The sequence below is a fragment of the Gopherus evgoodei genome, chromosome 1 (genome assembly GCF_007399415.2).
Source record: "Gopherus evgoodei ecotype Sinaloan lineage chromosome 1, rGopEvg1_v1.p, whole genome shotgun sequence".
NCBI classification, from domain to species: domain Eukaryota; kingdom Metazoa; phylum Chordata; order Testudines; family Testudinidae; genus Gopherus; species Gopherus evgoodei.
Genome location: NC_044322.1, coordinates 301,202,727 through 301,220,433, shown reverse-complemented (window position 1 = coordinate 301,220,433; position 17,707 = coordinate 301,202,727). Strand labels below are relative to the sequence as shown.

General features: G+C 42.0%; 1 protein-coding gene across 2 annotated transcripts; it reads left to right on the top strand.

Moving 5' to 3' along the window:
* The first annotated feature begins 1,074 nt into the window (after positions 1-1,074).
* On the top strand, positions 1,075-16,161 carry DYRK2 (dual specificity tyrosine phosphorylation regulated kinase 2). 2 transcript variants are annotated; one of them, XM_030548787.1, is made up of 3 exons: positions 1,075-1,147; positions 2,124-2,260; positions 14,006-16,161. In XM_030548787.1, exon 3 carries the CDS (start codon positions 14,027-14,029, stop codon positions 15,605-15,607), a length of 1,581 nt encoding a protein of 526 aa, XP_030404647.1. In that variant the 5' UTR covers positions 1,075-1,147; positions 2,124-2,260; positions 14,006-14,026; the 3' UTR covers positions 15,608-16,161. The 2 variants fall into 2 exon arrangements, with proteins under 2 accessions (XP_030404647.1, XP_030404646.1); XM_030548786.1 differs by lacking the exon at positions 1,075-1,147 and adding an exon at positions 1,302-1,470.
* The last annotated feature ends 1,546 nt before the right edge of the window (positions 16,162-17,707 follow it).

Below are 17,707 nucleotides of genomic sequence, written 5' to 3'. Positions count from 1 at the left end.
CTTGGGCAATAAATAAAAATTCACGAAAGCTGTGACCTGTCTGTGACTTTTGCTGCTGCAGCTCCATGGTTTCCCCCACCACAGTGGTGGTGGGGAGCTGTGGGGGTCTCTGTCTGCCTGCAGCAGCTGGAAGCTGCAGGGAAGCCCCCCTTCACCCACAGTGTCTGGGAGCTGCAGGGTGACCAAAGAGAAAACAGGACACCCCAGCTACTTGCCCCAGGCATCCAGCCCTGCAGCCCCTGTGGCTGAAGCAAAGAATGTCATGGAGGTCTCTGGAAGTCACAGATTCCCGATTCCGTGATTTCCATGACCTCAGTGACATAAACACAGCCTTAATCATAGTTGGTACCACCCTCATCCCAACATTGTTTTAGCTCTTCCCAACCCCATTCACTTCTATTTCCCATTTCTGTCCTCTCCCCACTGGTGCCCTGGCCACCTTGAGCTCTCCAGATCTGAGCCCAGATGATGGGTTCTGCTCATCATCCAAATGCAGATGATTGAGAATGTTGGGTTTTTTTTTTTGGGGGGGGGAATAGTTCGTAGCTGTCATCCTCTGTGTCATGGAACTGACTGCCAGGCACGTGGAGAAAGGGGGAAGGAAATGATTTGTTTGGAACGGGGACCCCCTTTTTCCATTTGCCAGATAAAGAAGAGGAAGGGAGAGAGCCAGACCTTTCCTTTCTTGCCCCAGGCAGGAAGTCTCTCTCTGGCATTGGGGAAAGATTTGCTAATTTTTGCATGGCGAGCTGCGGCCAACAGCCACGGGCTTGCAGCTCATGTCAGGAGAGCGCTGCCTCCCCCGGGGAGACCTGCACAGACTAGGAGGCAGTAGATGGTCACCGCGGCCTCCCAGCCCTCGGGGAGCAAGGGAGGGAGCGAAAGGAAGGATGGGGGCGGGGAGTGGTTCCCCTTTGGGGTTGCTGGGAATTTCGGGGCGTGCCCGTGTGGCTCTTAGCTTCTGAAAGTGAAAGTGGCGGCGTTTGGGGCCAGGCGGGCGAAGGGGGAGCGAAGGGTTGGAGGGGGGGGAGGGACGCGGCTGGGGGCGGAGATTGCCCCGCCGGAGCTGTTTGTTCCTATTGCTCTGAGTGTGCAGGGGGAGGAGGGTGCTGGCCGGCCGCCTTCCCCCGGTCTCGCTGTGCTCTATGTGAGGGGCTCGGGGAGCCGATGTGCCTGGGCAGGGGCCGGGGCGGCGGCGGCGCCGCTGCTGGCGGGGGCGAAGGAGGCTAGCGGGGCTGCGGTCTGTCCGGCGGGCCCGGGGCCGGGGGGATGCAGCGGAGCGTGGCCCGGGGGGGAGCTGATCGGAGAGGGAAGGCAGCCGCTGCCGCCGCCCGGAGAGGCCGAGGACTCGGGCGGAGCGGAGCCGAGCGGAGCAGCCGTGACATGCCTGTCCCTCTGCCGCCTCTCCAGCGGCCATGTTAGCCAGGAAAGCCTCGGCGAGCGCGGCCGCGGGAGCTGCCTACCCGGCGGGTAAGGGGAAGGCCGGGCGAGCAGCCCGTCCCGCCAGCCGGGACACGCGGCCTTTGCTGGGCAGCCCGGGGGAAAGGGCTCAGCCCGCTGCCCTGCCGGCCCCAGCGGCGCGGGGCGGCGGAACAATGATTTGCCCTGGGCCGGGGGGAAGCCGGCGCTGGGCAGTGTTACCGCTTGGCCCAGAGGCTGCCGCTCCCTCCACCCCGGAGAGGCGCGGATCCCGAGCCCGCTTCGCCGCCCTCCTCCGTCCCCCGCAGGCTCGGGATCCCCGGGGCGAAGGGGGGAGGCGCTGGAAGAACGGAAGCGGCGGAAATCGGATTGGCCGCGTGGGGGGTTTCTCGGCCAGACAGCGCGGGCGGCGCCCATCCAGGCTGCGCTGCCCCTTGGCATGTGCCCGGCGGCGGGGTCCATCGCGGCCGCGGGGCTGTGCTTGGCTGACAAGCTGCGCGCACACGCGGGGCCCGATCCTGGTCCTTCCTGCTCCCCCCGCTGTGCCACGTTTGCGGGCCGCTTCCCAGGGCTTTCTGCGTCTGCAAACCAGAGTCGCGGCGGAAGGAGTCTTCCCCTCCTTCGCCAGCCCCCGTGCTGTCCGCCAGGTCCGCCCCACCGGGCCCCTCTCCTCGCTCACCGTCCGCTCTCCCTTCCCTCCGCAGGCAGGGGAGGGGAGAGTGGCCGCCAGCTGCAGTCTTCCCCGGGCATCGGAGCCGGGGGATCCCGGACGGGAGCTGGGACCGGCCCAGCATCACCGATCGCCTTGCCGCCGCTTAGGTCCAGCAACACCGCCCACACGGTGAGAGCCGGGAATGGTGGGGGCAGGGGCAAAGGCCTGGCTTGATCTATTTGCGGCGACCCTGTGCGGGCCACAGGACCCTCCCCGTGATGCCTGGGGCTCTGCAGCGCCAGAGCACGTTCATTCTCAAAATGCAATAACTTCCCACCAGCCGCCTCCCCCTTCGTATTAATAGAAATAAATGTGCTAGGTGCAGTCAGGCTGCCAGCCAGCCTGTCTGCCAGAGAGCCGGGAATGAGGCTAGAAAGGACAGAAGCCGGTAGGATCCCTATTAATTATCCTGCCTGTGTCATCATGTCTCATTATTCCTATTACCAGCATGGTTTCAACAGGTATTCTAATGGGGCTGAGGATACTTTTTTGAGTCACTTGAAGTTTGCATGGTTGGGATAGAATCCCTGGCCTCCCTGAGTCCTGTGTGAAGGGGTAAGGCTGGGAGAGGTGAGGAGCAGGAGGGTTTACCAGGTTGTTATCTGTAAAAGGAATAATGCATAAACACTGCTCATTTCATTTTAAAGGATCTGGTTATATGTTGCATTGACTGGTTTTGAAGCTGGCACCTTGCATGGATTTGCATGGAAGGCCTGTACTGGTACATGTGTTCCCATGAAATGACATTGTTTTGAAAATGAGGTTAGTCACTATCATTAGAGGATGGCCTTTACTACAGTGGGAAATGAAAGCTGCTCTTTCCTCATTTGTCTGATTAGCTTAGGCTGATAGCTCTTTCCCAGGGTAACAATTATTACTGTATTCAGGAGCAGTAAGTGGATGAAACACTGACACTGCTGCTACAGCACAGTGTACCTAAAGAAGCATGTGTTGCCTGACCTGAAGAAGATTTTTATTTTTCAGGTCATTGATATCTCACGTTATCTTCCAGTCCTAGCTAATCCCGTTGGAATGGAAATTCACAAGTGTAGCACTATTTATGGATGCAAGAGGGCATATCTCTTCTTAATGTGTGACTGAGTGGATAGGCAGGTCTATATGATTATATATTAGCACTAAATATCTCATGTGTTTATTGCATAGATTTAAATGGGTGAAAAATATATTTAAAAGGCATTGCTAGAATATTTTTCTTTGAGCTAATGGTTACTTTACTGGATGCTCACATGCTATCTTGGTAAACATATGGCAGAGCTTTAAACTGTAATGTGATTATGGGCTGATGGAAGGTGAAACTGCATTTGGATATTATTGTTGCACTGACTTTCTATTCTTTTGTGTTAAAAGCATCGGCTATGTACAATAAGAATAATCTTTTAATGAAATAATACATTTAGGATGCACTGGAAAAGTGTGTGATCATCTACAAATTGTGTCTGCATACACAAAATCAACCATAATATATACGTAAAAGACAGTATGTGTCCACAAATACAAATGCCAAATTTTGTTCTGAGTTACGCATAAGTGAATGAGTTGACGTGCTGACTGAGTGAAAAAGAATTAGAGGCAGGTTTTAAAATTTCCTTTTAAGAACAGAACATAAGACATAATAACAAAAAACTTAAGTAATGATTGTGCAGACTCATGAGTCCATTCTTGTGGAGCTCCCTGGATTTAATTGAGGCTCTGCATGGGCATATAGTGATCCACTTGCATAGTTCTACTTACAAAGTTGGGACATAGTCTTGACAGTACGGACCCCCAATCTGGTGGTGGTGGTGGTGGTGGTGGTGGTGGGGTTGTTTTTTTTTAATGCACAAGGATGGCCAAGCACTGGGATTGTTAGCTTTCGGGTCCTTATAACTTATGATTGTTAGAATCTGTGCTTTTGGGATATATGTTCTACCACACACAACATATTTAGCCTTGAATACTGTTTTAGAAATATTGCAGGCTGTCTCTCTGAATTTTGTAGGTTGTTATTTTGTGGTTGGTTGGTAGAAGATGCTAACATAACTTTTTATAGCAAGAATCAGATGTGACATTAGAATAGCGGATTGTAACTTTAAAACCCAGTTAGATATGTCGGTTAAATGATCATTCTAGGAACTGTAGTCCCAGTGACCTCAGTTAACACTGACTAAAATCCCTTTAATTTTATGTCCCACTGCTTCCTCAAATTCGTCATGTCTAAAATAGAACTTCTCATCTTTCTATCTGAACTGTTCTCCCTCCCTCTATCCGTTTACTTAAATGGCCCCCATCACCACAGTGTCTGAGTGCCTCCCAGGTAACTAAAAATAAAAATAACAGTCTCTCCCTTTGGCCTTCCCAGACTGTAGGAGAAATAGCTTGGCTAGTTTACTGGGTTTGAGTGTGTTGTGTATATGAAGAATTTATCGAGGGAAGAAATGAGTTTTGCATTTAATTCTGAAACTGAAGAGATCCACTGTCATTCTTACCTCTTACAGGAGTAAGATAAGTAGTCGAGGTCCAACTACTGTCAAAATTCTGTCTCCCACCTTGTTGGTCAACAGTTTAATTTTTGCTGTAGTATAGCTTCATGGCGGATCAGGGTCAGAGAGGTAGAGGTGTGAAGATGAGGACAGAGGTTGTGTAATCATGGCAATTTGTGTTGCTAACCAGACAGGCTGCTGTGTATGCACCCGGTAGAGGTTTTTTTTTTTTAAAGAGTGTGTGGTTTCCTCCTAATTCTTTCCTTCTCCCTTTCCACTGATACTGCCACTGTCTTTCTAGTCAGTCAGGCTCAAAAACATGGGAGAACCGCTGATTCTTCTTTGTCCTTCTCTTCTCCAAAATCTGCCTTTTTCTCTCTATTCCTTCCTTTCAAAATCCTTCCTTTCTTCCCTAAAGTACTGTAACTTTTTCTCTTCAGTCTCTCATCTCTCCACTGTTGTATCCAATCAACATGCTGCAACAAAGATAATCTTCCTTACCTGCTGCCCTCATCATGTAAATCCCCACTCCTCTGTGAGTCTGTTGGAATTATTATTATTAATATAGAATACTGCCACAATGCCAGTTTCACCATAAATTCCTTTATTAAATCTAACGGCTGAATAGTTCTACAGTTGCGCTAAACATGTCTGAAAAGCCTAAATTAAATGCAGTTTAATGCATCCATACAATAACAAGCATTTATAACCATATGATCATAATACTCACAAAAGGGCTAACCTTAGGGGTGCTTGGACCCATGCTGGTCAGCTCCAACTTGATCAGGCTACTATTATGAACCCTTAAAGAGTTCACTCTTTTATACTCTTTATCATTGTTTCTCACTTAGCTAAAAACCAGGTTTTGGCCAGTTTGGAGTTATTGCTGGTTCAACACACACAATCCTTTTGTATTATTTACTGTGCCTCATAGAAGGAAGAAAAGCCCCCAATTATCTTATCAGTTAGCTTTCAGGTCCAGTTTTTCCAATTAGGCCATATTCTTTCAAGGTCTTCCTATAACTGCCAACAGACTGAACCTTACATGACCTTATATATTCATTTCAAATCAGTTCAACCCCTACAGGGTCCATCTACCAGCTTCTTATCTCTGCGCTCTGCTCCCATCTACATCTATGCTTTTATTACCTGTTGCACCCACTCTTGTACACTCCACTTTGCCAGCTTCTCCTGTATTACTGCAATTCTGTCTTCTTCTCCCAGTACCTAGGACTGGATTGACCTTCCTTCTACAATGCATCAAGCAACTTTGTTCTCCTTCTTCATGACTCTCCTCAAATTTCCCTCTTTCTAGTTAGCTTTCCATTACTGACCATCTTCCATCTGTGCCCTATTCTTTTGCCTCAACTCATAATCCTAACATTTAACTTAAATCACATTATAACAGAGGTTCCCAAACTGTGGTCCATGAAGAGCTGATTGGTCACATGCTGCTAATTGTCCTTGCTAAATCTCATTAAGACAGCTGAAAATACATTACTTTCCAACTGTTACTGTTCCATATAATCAGTTACTCTCATTGCCACAAATGCTCATGTTACATGAATTTGAGTGGAAATGTCTATACAATCGTGAATGAGAGGAGAGACATTTGTAAGACAGTCTCTTTATTAAGAGGAGAGCCATGCTATGAAAATTGCATATGCTTTAAATATCTAATACTGAGTGCAAGCTCTTCAGGGCAGACACTTTGACTTAGATTTGTAAAACACATGATAATAATCAAAATCATTTCAATAATGCTGCTAAGTTGGTATAATATTGGCTAATAAGGAGATATTTTTAGAAGTTATGAAGCACAGAAGCACTTGAATCCATCTATCAAAAAAAAAAAAGGCATTCATACATATGCGTACTTGTGTGGCAAGCAGCTAAATGAGCAATGAAATGTGCTACACCTGATACCAATATGTCTCTGGTGTGTTATGAGCAACAAGTCTGAAAGCCAAGTGCCTTGACCTAGCCTAGAGAGAAGAGTATGTTATATAACAGTCTTTCTAGAAGTATTTTATTGCTTGTACAAAATGTTTACCCCCACCACCTATTTTTATAACATCAGATTAACAAGTCTTGGTTCTGCTTGATACCTCTACAATCAGAGCCTTTGTCAGCCCATCATGTTGCTTGTTTAATATGATTCACTTTATCATTTTGGGGTTCTGATGACAACATAAACTGTTGTTTGGGCTTTGGTGGAATTAATTGTAAATAATTGTAGCACAACTATTTCATTTGCATGGTTTTATAGGGTACAGCACCTGAGACCAAGTGAGATTAAAAGATGAAAAATAATTCCCTCTGTGTTGACTACACAGAGCACCACATTGCTACTAGGAAATGCAATCAGCAAGTGAAAATGCCAGGAAGATTTATGGACTACTATGGATAAGGCTTATACTTGATCCTACAGTGATGGGCAGAATAGAAAATCCTAAAATAGATTTATGTTTTGCTTGGGTATCATCCATACATGTACAACTGATTGCTAATCAGTCCCATTTGGTTTTAAATACTGGACACAATTTATACTATTAAAGTATCTACAACTAGTATAGTCGTGGTAGAACAGATTGTGGTAGAACAGTTTCCCTTGAACTCTTTTGTCCAAACCTCTTGTCCTCACACACTGATACATTTCTGAAACATATGTTTATTTTGAGCTGAATTTTTCCGTGATGGGTCTCTATTTGAAGGGGATATGTGGATGTTTTGTACCCCATCCTACCCATTTCCACAACATGAACAAATAAAGGTTTGCAGCAGCCAATTTAGAATTATGAAATGGTAAAGAGAGAAAACATTTTTACTTTTATTTTTTTCTCTTTTGTAATTTATATTCCCAAATAACTCAAGCAGAGGAATTTTTCAACTTCAGACATGATACGTGGATAAGTTTTTAGTGAACACTATGTGCCTTGATAAGTGTGAGAAGAAATGACTTATAAAAAAAGTTCTGACTTTGAAAATGTGGGTAGGAAAACATCCTGTTAAGATGTATATGCTGCACAGGTATATGCAGATGTATAGCTTTGTAGTTGTTTGGTTACAGGAATTTACAAACTCATCTGCAGAAGCAAGAGTTTATAAACCTCTCAGGCTTACACTGTCAGATGAAACGATTGTGAGTGCAACAAGCAGTTCACTGCTGGACTACGAAGCGTATAGCCCCTTATAGCTCCACAGGCCCATTAAGTTGGGTTCATGGAACTTACAAGCTTCCCCAGTGAAGCTTGTAAGTTCTGCAAGTCTGAGCTTGAAAAAAATATCCAGCACTACTATCCAGAGGATTATACCTGCTAGGCCAAGGGTCGGCAACCTTTCAAAGAAGAAGAGCCATTTTTTTGTCTTTGACCAAAATATTTTGAGAGCCGCATCACATGCAGAGCTACTTGTAGAGTTAGAATTTATCAACTAATAATAATTAAACATATTAAAGCTATTACTAGTCACCAATACTTTTAATGTGACTTCTGCTGTTGGACATCTTTAGAGAATTGCTCAATGTTCGGTGAATATGCCGTGATTTTCATTTTCAAGCAGGACTCAAGACTAACATCTTGCAGTTGGCTCCTCAGTTTGTTTTTGAGGAAATTCATGTTGGAAAACACTTGTTCACAGAAGTGTGTTGAACTGAAGATTGAGAGAAGCCCAAATGCGTACTTCTTCAGCTGACTGTATGTATCCAGCAGACAATTCCAAACGTTGAATATAATCTGTCTTGCCATTTAAGGTCGTCCATTTCAGACCACTTGTGTTGTAGCCCCAGGGTGGATTTCTGCCTTTCCAGATTTTCAAGTTCAGGGAGAAGATCTTTCAATTTTGAATTCCATAAATCCTTGTTTTGCAAGTCTGCTAATTCAAGTCCAAATTGTGCTCAATCGATTCCTGCAAATGCTGAAAAATTCAGTGCAGAAGTGTCAGCTTCAAGTGGTTTCAACAGAAATGATGAAGTGGCCTTTTCCCTTCTGAACTTGTGAAATTGGTCAGCAAATGCAGCCTGCATTTTGATGACTGTTTCTGCAAGGAACCTAATGTCAATGCCACAGTCGTTTGTTTGTATTGCTTCAGTGTTAGGAAATGCACTAACATGACCATCTCAATGTCCCTTATAAACTAAGACAGTTTTTGTGCAAATGGAAGAACTTCTTCCAAAACCGAATTTGCAGTATTTCCTTTTCCCTGTACCTTCTGATTCAACACGTTTAAATGAGAAGTTAAATCTACTGTGAAACTGAATTTTTGCAGCCAGTGAGGATCCGTTAGTGCTGCATCTTTAAGGCCCTTTTCTTGGAGGAACACCCTAATTTCGTCAAGATATGACGCAAACCTCATCAAGACTGCAACTCTGGAAAGCCATTTTATCTTGTTATACATGAGAAGATCAAAATATTGGCTGTTAACTTCTTGAAGAAGCTTGCAAAACTGATGATTGAGAGCACTTGCCATTATTTTGTTAACAATCTGCATGACCATTTCCATTACTTTTGAGATTTCCTCTGGAAAGGTTGTGCACCCAGCGCCTCCTGGTGGATTATGCAGTGAAATGAAATTATATCGTGCTCCATACCTTTTTAAGTAAAAAACCAAAATCTTTGTGTGCCTCCTTCATGCTTGGTACTCCATCTATAGCAATAGCAATTATTCTGTTGATGGCAATATTTTTTTGTTTCAGACATTCAGTGACAGCAGGTGCAATATCTTCACCCTGAGTTTGTCCTTTGAGTGGCAATAACATGATCAGCTCTTCTTGAGGACCTTGATCATTAACGGATCTGCCGAGTAAGGCAACCTGAGTGATGTCATTCACATTGCATATGTCATCTCAGGCAATAGAAAAACCTGGTGCTAATCTAATGTCACTAACCTACTGGCTGATTACGTCTATGGCCATCTTAATAGTTCTGTCCTTTACAGTCTTCACAGATAATGGCATTTCTCTAATTTTCTTAACTATGTCATCTTTGTTTCTAAAATCACCAAAGAGGTGCTTGAATGTTTTAATGAAACATTCTTTTACATATTCTCCATCTGTGAATGGTTTCCCTCATTTTACAATTTCTTGAGCTGCCATGAAACTAGCAGTAGTGGTTCCACTTGGAGCCTTCATCCATTTAACAAACATCTTGTTTGCTCTGCTTTGTGTTGGAGCTCCTCTACTGCTTTTTTCTTCGCATCACCAGCTGGATAAGTTTCAGCAAATGTCCAGTGTTTCTTTTCAAAGTGTCTTTGAGGGTTTTATTTATTATTGTTGGATAGTTTTTTGTTGAAAATGGGACACAACAGGAATTGAGCTGAACTTGCTATAAAATTGTAAGATTCAATCATTTTGAAATTCTCAAGAAGCGGCTGGGTGAAACTGAATGACTGGTCAGCAGCAGCAGTAGTACTGTCTAGAATCCAGTGAGAAGCAGAAAAAAAACTGAGCAGTCTTGTTAGTTTCATTCATCTGCTTAGAAAACCTATGTGCAGCAGGAGAAACACTGAAACTGTCTAAAGGCTCAGGAAGGCAGAACTATATTGTTTAAGATTTGGAAAGCTTATCTGAAAGCTTCATTAGGAAACAATTCCTACTCACTACTGGTGGTGAGTGGATAAATGGATTTGTTTTTTAACTCCTGGTAGAAGACAAATAACTACAGTTCAAGAATGTACATCCTGTAGTGAAACCTACAGTACTTCTAAAATGCATAAGCCAAATAGTCCTTAAAACCAGGAGAATCAACTTAGAAAACTAAAATGAATTCAAGGTTTAGACTGTGGCATTGAGCAGTTAAAGAAATTCTGAGAGAGATGTTTTCTTCCTCAACACTGTCTCAGGTCTCATTGCTTATAAGTAGTATTTTCTACTCCTGTCTTAAGTGTGCTCTAGTTTTGTTGTTAATGTGTATCATAAAATGTGGTTGAATTAATGTTGCAGAAGAAATCTTTACTTCTCCGATTTCTTGGCTTTAGTGTTTTCAACCTGCACTTTGCACTAATGCCACATTTTTATGTGATTCTTATTTACATGGTCTTTTAATTCTACGTATATTGAAGCCTTTCCCACAGCCCTCTCCCAAACCCAAGAAACCTTCTAAGTAATTTGGTGCTTGGGAAATATGCCTTCCTGATAGCTCTGGACAGAAGTCCTCTCTTTACCCACCAGAGGAGTATAGCATGCTCAGGAACAGAGTAACATTCCAGACCCTGTCACACCAATATTCTTCAAACTTGACCTGGAGGAATTGTCTGGAGGGGTCACAGGGCAGTTAAGTCTTCTTGGTGGTTTAATTAATGGTGTTTCTGAGAATTTAAGCAAGGGAGGCAGTTAGTTCAATATTCTGTATCTCTCCACTGTGCTTGAATGATACAAGCTTCTTTGCTCTGAATGCCAGTGTGTTGTAAAACTTCATCAGATTTGATGGCCCAGACCCAAATGGCTTTGCAAATAAACATATGCAGTCAAGTTACAATCTTGAAATAAAATAGACCTGTTATTAGATCTGAGTCACAATGTATGTAGAAAAATAATAAACTCAGCAGAAAGAATCCCCAGGAACTCTAGCGGCTTTCCATATTATGAAAACTTAAGATGTGCAAACTGAAAGAATATCATCAAAACATAAAACTTGCATCCAGGTTGTCTGCTCTTTGGGAAATGAATGATTTTACGAAGAAATGTCTGTCATATTAGAGTAAAACCCTTAATAAAATAATGTAATATGCTAACAGTGCACTACATGGGGGATTTTCTCCTGGGGAAGCCCTTTCCTCTGCAGTTAAAACATTGCCTGAAATCAGAGTGTACTCTAGTCATTTCTGAATTTCATTTTAACTTTAGTGCACTTTTGGTTGGTGATTTGGCATAAATTTTGAGGCCAATAAGTCAGGTGGTGAGATGGCAGGAGAATTCTTCACACATTTGTGTAAGACCAAGCTGAAAGAATGATGAGTTATTTCTATTACAGTAAAATTTAGAGGCCTCAACCAAGAGAGGTGTTGCATTTTGTCCATTGGTGCACCACGTGTTAAGAGACAGTCATGCTCTAAGTAGCTTACACTCTAAATAGACAAGCAGTCAAAGAGTGGAAGAAAGGAAGTATTTCCTTCCTATTTTACGGTTATGGAATTGAGGCGTCAAATGACTAAAGGAAATCTGTGGTAGAACTGAGAGATCTCCAAAGTCCCAGTCAAGTTCGTTAACTGCAAAACCATCTTTCCTCTCTGTTCTACCTTTTAGTGTCTGTTACTGGTAAAAACTGAAAGTTTGTTATTGACAAGATTTTATCAAGACATTCACCCAGTAATCTTTGTCCAGTACGTTAATGGAAAACTAACCAAAGACAATGCCTTTATTTTGTTTATGTCTCACGTGAGTAATAGCACAGTGGTAGTCTGGCATTCTGGCTTGACTATTTTTGAAATGAATCAATGAGTGTCATTCACAGCCCATGTCTTGATATTGGAGTTGTGAAATTGACTTCAAAGATTGATGTGGTTGTGTTGATGATTTAAAACCTGTATTTGTAAATGAATCTTAAACACTTAGGGTTGCATAGCATTAGCTTCACTATTTTATCCTTGCAAGTTTTTCCAAGAAATTAATGTAGAAAAATCAGACCCCACATCGTAATAACTGATATATCCAAGGTCATTACAGGCAGGAATGAAGAAGATGTATGTCAGTTCTTAAGGCCTCTTTGTCAGAAGGTCTGAGCGTCCACAACTTCACTTGAAGTCACTGAGAATTGTGGGCTCTGAGACCACATAAAAATCAGGTCCTTAGAACCAAGCTCTTCCCACAAGTAACTCCATTGACTGCATTTTTGTTACTGTAATTTAAATTAATTAGTTACATTAAAACTTAGTTTTGTTACCCTTTTACTCTAAGACTCAAATTTATTCTTCCACTGATTTCAGTTGAGTTACACTAAGGATGAATTTGAGTTGTAAAGTTACAGAAAGTTATTTTTTATTTTAATCATTTTACTTTACAGCTTGAAATTAATGTATTTACAGATTGTTTAAGGCCCTTTTTATGAGAGAGAATATCCTCCACATAGAGCAAATGAGAAATTACAAAGATATCAGTGTTAGGAACAAGGGTTTGCTTATATATTTCTTGTTTCTCATTACAAATATCTGTTATGCAAATAGTTGCTTTTCACAACTCTGATCACATATTTTATTGTTTGAAAATGCTTGAGATTCATGCTTAGTCCATCATACAAACTGTAAAAAAACCCAAAACTTAATTTCTAAAACCAGTCCTAATTTTTTTAATCACAGAGGGCGGAAAATAGATTTTGATTGTACGCTCTTTGAGGCATGGATTTTTTTTTTTTATGGTTTAATGTTTGTACAGTGTTCGGCACTCAATCCTGATAAGTGCCATAGTAATACAAATACAGTACTCAGTTCGGCAAAGTGCTTAAGCATGTGCTTTAAGTCCTGTTGATGTAAGTGCATTGCTGAATTGTGGCTATAGACTCTGTAAATGTTAAACTCAGTCTCTTGCACTTTCATAACGTCCAGATTTTTTTTCTTTTGAAATGTCAAAACTCATTCCCTTCAGTTTAAAACTGTATGTGACAGCTTTTGTCCCGCACCAAATTTTGGAAAGAGTTAAAATCCTGATTTTTAACAATTTGTAGAGGTGAGGGAACTAAAGGTGCCTTATCAATAGAAGTTCCTGCAGATGATGAGAATCTTAAGCACAACTGAAACTGCTACTTTGTATTCTCTAGAGTCAAGTTTAATTTCCCTCCAGCATATTTTTTGATATTATTGTGCTGTTGCCTTACAGATTCTCTGGAAAAATTATTAGCCCATGATAGTGCCTTATTGCAAACCTCTTATTTAAATGGTCATGACAGTGAGGAAAGTTTAGAACAGGGGTTGGCAACCTTTCAGAAGTGGTGGGCTGAGTCTTCATTTATTCACTCTAAGGTTTCACGGTCCAGTAATACATTTTAACGTTTTTAGAAGGTCTCTTTCTATTAGTCCATAATATATAACTAAACTATTGTTGTATGTAAAGTAAATAAGGTTTTTTAAATGTTTAAGAAGCTTCATTTAAAATTAAAATGCAGGACCCGGGCAGTGTGAGTGCCACTGAAAATCAGCTCACGTGCTGCCTTCAGCACGTGTGCCATAGGTTGCCTACCCCTGGTGTAGAAGATTCTAAGAGATTCTAAGATCTTTAAAATGTGACCAGTAATGAAAGATATCATGGGATACTAGTCATATGTTTAATCTAGCTGTAAGCAGCTTTAGAAAAATGGTTAATTGAAGTAAGTTGGGCCTGATGGGGGATAGAAGATGGAATTTTGAAACATTAAAAAAAGTGTAGAACTGAATGTTCTAACTGGAAAAATATTGTTTTGAATTTTAGGTTGGAGGCAATAAGCACACAATGAATGAGCACCTGCACGTTGGTAGCCACGGACAGATTCAGGTTCAACAGCTATTTGAAGATAATAGCAACAAGAGGACAGTTCTAACAACACAACCAAATGGACTTGCAGCAGTAAGCAAATCTGGATTGTCAGTGGTGCCAGACAGACAGATAGACAGTGCTCATAGACGACAGGGGAGCTCCAGTTCTTTAAAATCGACAGAGGGAACAGGGAAGGTGAAAGCCTCCTTTATGACACCAGAACAAGCTATGAAGCAATACATGCAAAAACTAACAACCTTTGAGCATCATGAAATTTTCAGTTACCCTGAAATATACTTTTTGGGTCCAAATGCAAAGAAGCGGCCAGGTGTGATTGGAGGTCCAAACAATTCTGGTTATGATGATGACCAGGGGTCTTACGTGCAAGTACCTCATGATCATATTGCATACAGGTATGAAGTCCTGAAAGTAATAGGGAAAGGAAGTTTTGGGCAAGTTGTGAAGGCTTATGATCACAAGACCCATCAAAATGTGGCGTTAAAAATGGTGAGAAATGAAAAACGTTTCCACCGCCAAGCTGCAGAAGAAATTAGAATTCTGGAGCACCTAAGGAAGCAGGATAAGGATAACAACATGAATGTTATTCACATGCTGGAAAACTTTACATTCCGCAGCCATATCTGCATGACATTTGAGTTGCTGAGCATGAACCTTTACGAGCTAATAAAGAAAAACAAATTTCAGGGCTTCAGCCTGCCATTAGTCCGTAAGTTTGCCCACTCTATTTTACAGTGCTTAGATGCTTTGCACAAAAATAGAATCATTCACTGTGACCTTAAACCAGAGAACATTCTGTTGAAGCAACAGGGTAGAAGTGGTATTAAAGTTATTGATTTTGGCTCTAGTTGTTATGAGCATCAGCGTGTCTATACTTACATTCAGTCGCGTTTCTACCGTGCTCCGGAAGTGATCCTGGGTGCTCGTTATGGGATGCCTATCGATATGTGGAGCTTGGGCTGCATTCTAGCAGAGCTTTTAACAGGTTACCCGCTCTTACCTGGAGAAGATGAAGGGGACCAACTGGCTTGTATGATAGAGCTACTGGGTATGCCCTCCCAAAAACTACTGGATTCATCCAAACGAGCCAAAAATTTTGTGAGCTCTAAAGGTTATCCCCGTTATTGTACCATTACCACCTTGTCTGATGGTTCTATAATACTCAATGGTGGCCGCTCCCGAAGGGGAAAATTGCGTGGCCCACCGGAGAGCCGAGAGTGGGGAAACGCATTAAAGGGATGTGATGATCCCCTCTTCCTTGACTTCTTAAAACAGTGTTTAGAATGGGATCCTGCTATACGCATGACACCCAGCCAGGCTTTACGGCATCCCTGGCTTAGGAGACGTTTGCCAAAACCTCCAGCTGGAGAGAAGACATCGGCAAAACGAATAACAGAAAGCACTGGTGCTATAACGTCAATTTCCAAGTTACCTCCAACATCAAGCTCGGCTTCAAAACTTAGGACTAATTTGGCACAGATGACAGATGCCAATGGGAATATTCAGCAGAGAACAGTGTTGCCAAAACTCGTTAGCTGAGTTTGAATAACCCAATGCTGGTCATATGAGAAACTCTACATTGCTGAGCCTTGTTTGTAAGAAGAAGTAGCTCAGATTTTTATTTGCTCAATAACTTTATTCATTTGTATCTTTTCAGCACTCATTTTAAATGTAAGAAATGTTGATTTTGTTTTTATAAAAATATGGGGACAATGCTTTAAGTTTTTATACTTATTTTTAAAAGTGTTTGTTTTCTAAAGTACAATTAGCCTTACTGTAATTAGTGTGGTACAGTAATAAACACCAGTGGCAGGCCACTGGTTACAACACAACTGTCATGCATTATAGCTTAGTGTCAAAGGTGTTAACCATTTTTTTCCACATGGTCCATATTAGTTTTCCCTTGGGCAGAGGTGAACGTGGGCCGCTACGGGCCGGTCCAGTGTACTAGTAAGAAGTGGCCACCGGTACCGACCCGTACACAGCTGACATTAAAGTGCTTTAATGTAATTGCCCATTTTGCCCCCCCCCCAGGGCTGCCAATGGGGGAGCAAAAGGGGCAGCTGCCCCAGGGCCTGGTGATTTAAAAGGGCCAGGGGCTCCTGGCTTCCGCTACTGCAGCAGCAGCCGGAGCTCTGGGCCCTTTAAATTGCCACTGGAGCCCCAGGTGTGCAGCCCAGGCAGTGTGGAAGGGCTGGCTGCAGGAGGCTGATTCCCCCGAGCCCCTCCCCTTCCAGGGGCCTAGTCCCAGGTCCCTGTGCCAGTAAATCTTTTATCTTACTTTAACCCCTGCCCTTGTGTTAGATTTGCAATACTCTTCCTTCTCTGAATTCATTTACAGATATAGATCCTGATCCTACAAACGCTTATCCAAGTGCTTAATTTGATGCTAGTGGGGCTAGTCACATGAGTACAGTCAAGCACCTGTGGAAGTGTTTGCAGAATTGGGGCCATAGCGTGTTTTCATTTTCCATAAAGTAGCTTGGAAAAAATGATATTTTGTAACAATGATATAGCTACATCCTATAGATTTTTTAAAAGAAAAAACAACATTAATGATTAAAAAAAAAACACCCTGTGTCCAGCACTACAATTCCCCTATTGGCATTCATACTATGTATAAAAGAGAGAGATGAGCAGACAGTAGGAGAATAAATGAAGGTGGAAATTTGTGTGTTCCTCTAAAACTTAACATGACAGATGAGCTACTTTCTATAGATGAAGTTATATAAAGCAAAATGTTTTGCACATAATTTGATGTGTACGACCTATATTCATGTTTGATTTCCTTTTTTTCTCCTGTTTTCTTCTCTCTCTGCTTAAGTGCAGCTAGGCCTCCCTACATCACACATTCAGAGCTGTTTGCTCCGTCATTTTCATACTGTATCTTCCAGACTGTTAATGCAACACAAATTTCACAGATTTTTTTTTCCAGATAATCTTTTGGATGGATTATGAATTCTTTGGCACATTTTAACTTCAGAGCAAATCAGTGTACAATGGTAAATGTTGTTTTGCTCCTTCGAGATAATTATTCATTTTTAGAAAACAAGACACCAGACAAAAAAACCACTAACCTGAAGATTGTTAATTCTGAGCATCTGCAAGTGTTAATTGTTTCCTCAGTGGAATGATTGGAAGACATAAACTTAATCAGTGAAATAAACTGATGCACTACATCGCTAAGGGAAAAAACATTAAGGAAATGATAAGTGGTTTGAATTAATCTTTAGCATGGTAGCTGAAGAGAACTTTGAAGGAACGGTAGAGATTTAAGTAGATTTATGTGGTTTTTTTTTGTTTTTTTTTTAAACTGCACTCAGAGAAGGAAGATGGTCTTTTTCAGTGAGTGATCGCTAGACTTAGGATGAGAATGGTCACACATGTAATATGTTTTCACTAGTAACAGTTTGTAAAATCACTATTATGTAACAAACAATGGCCATGATCTACCTTGGATGTATAAAGTACATGAAAAGGAAATTTGGAAGAAAGTGGAACATAATCTAGCAGGATTTGCAGATGTCAGAACGAGAAGTTTGGGTTCCATAAAACTTCAATAACTTTATTATAAACAATGTTTATATGCACTGATTGCATTTAATTACTTGTAAAGTTATTAAAAATACTTAAAGCATG

Bases quoted from the DNA above. Each gene is read 5' to 3' on its own strand.
- DYRK2 (XM_030548786.1), top strand. From the start codon at position 1,416: ATGTTAGCCAGGAAAGCCTCGGCGAGCGCGGCCGCGGGAGCTGCCTAC. The intron at 1,471-2,123 runs GTAAGGGGAAGG...TTCCCTCCGCAG, and splicing joins GGGAGCTGCCTACCCGGCGG to GCAGGGGAGGGGAGAGTGGC. The intron at 2,261-14,005 runs GTGAGAGCCGGG...TTTGAATTTTAG, and splicing joins CCAGCAACACCGCCCACACG to GTTGGAGGCAATAAGCACAC.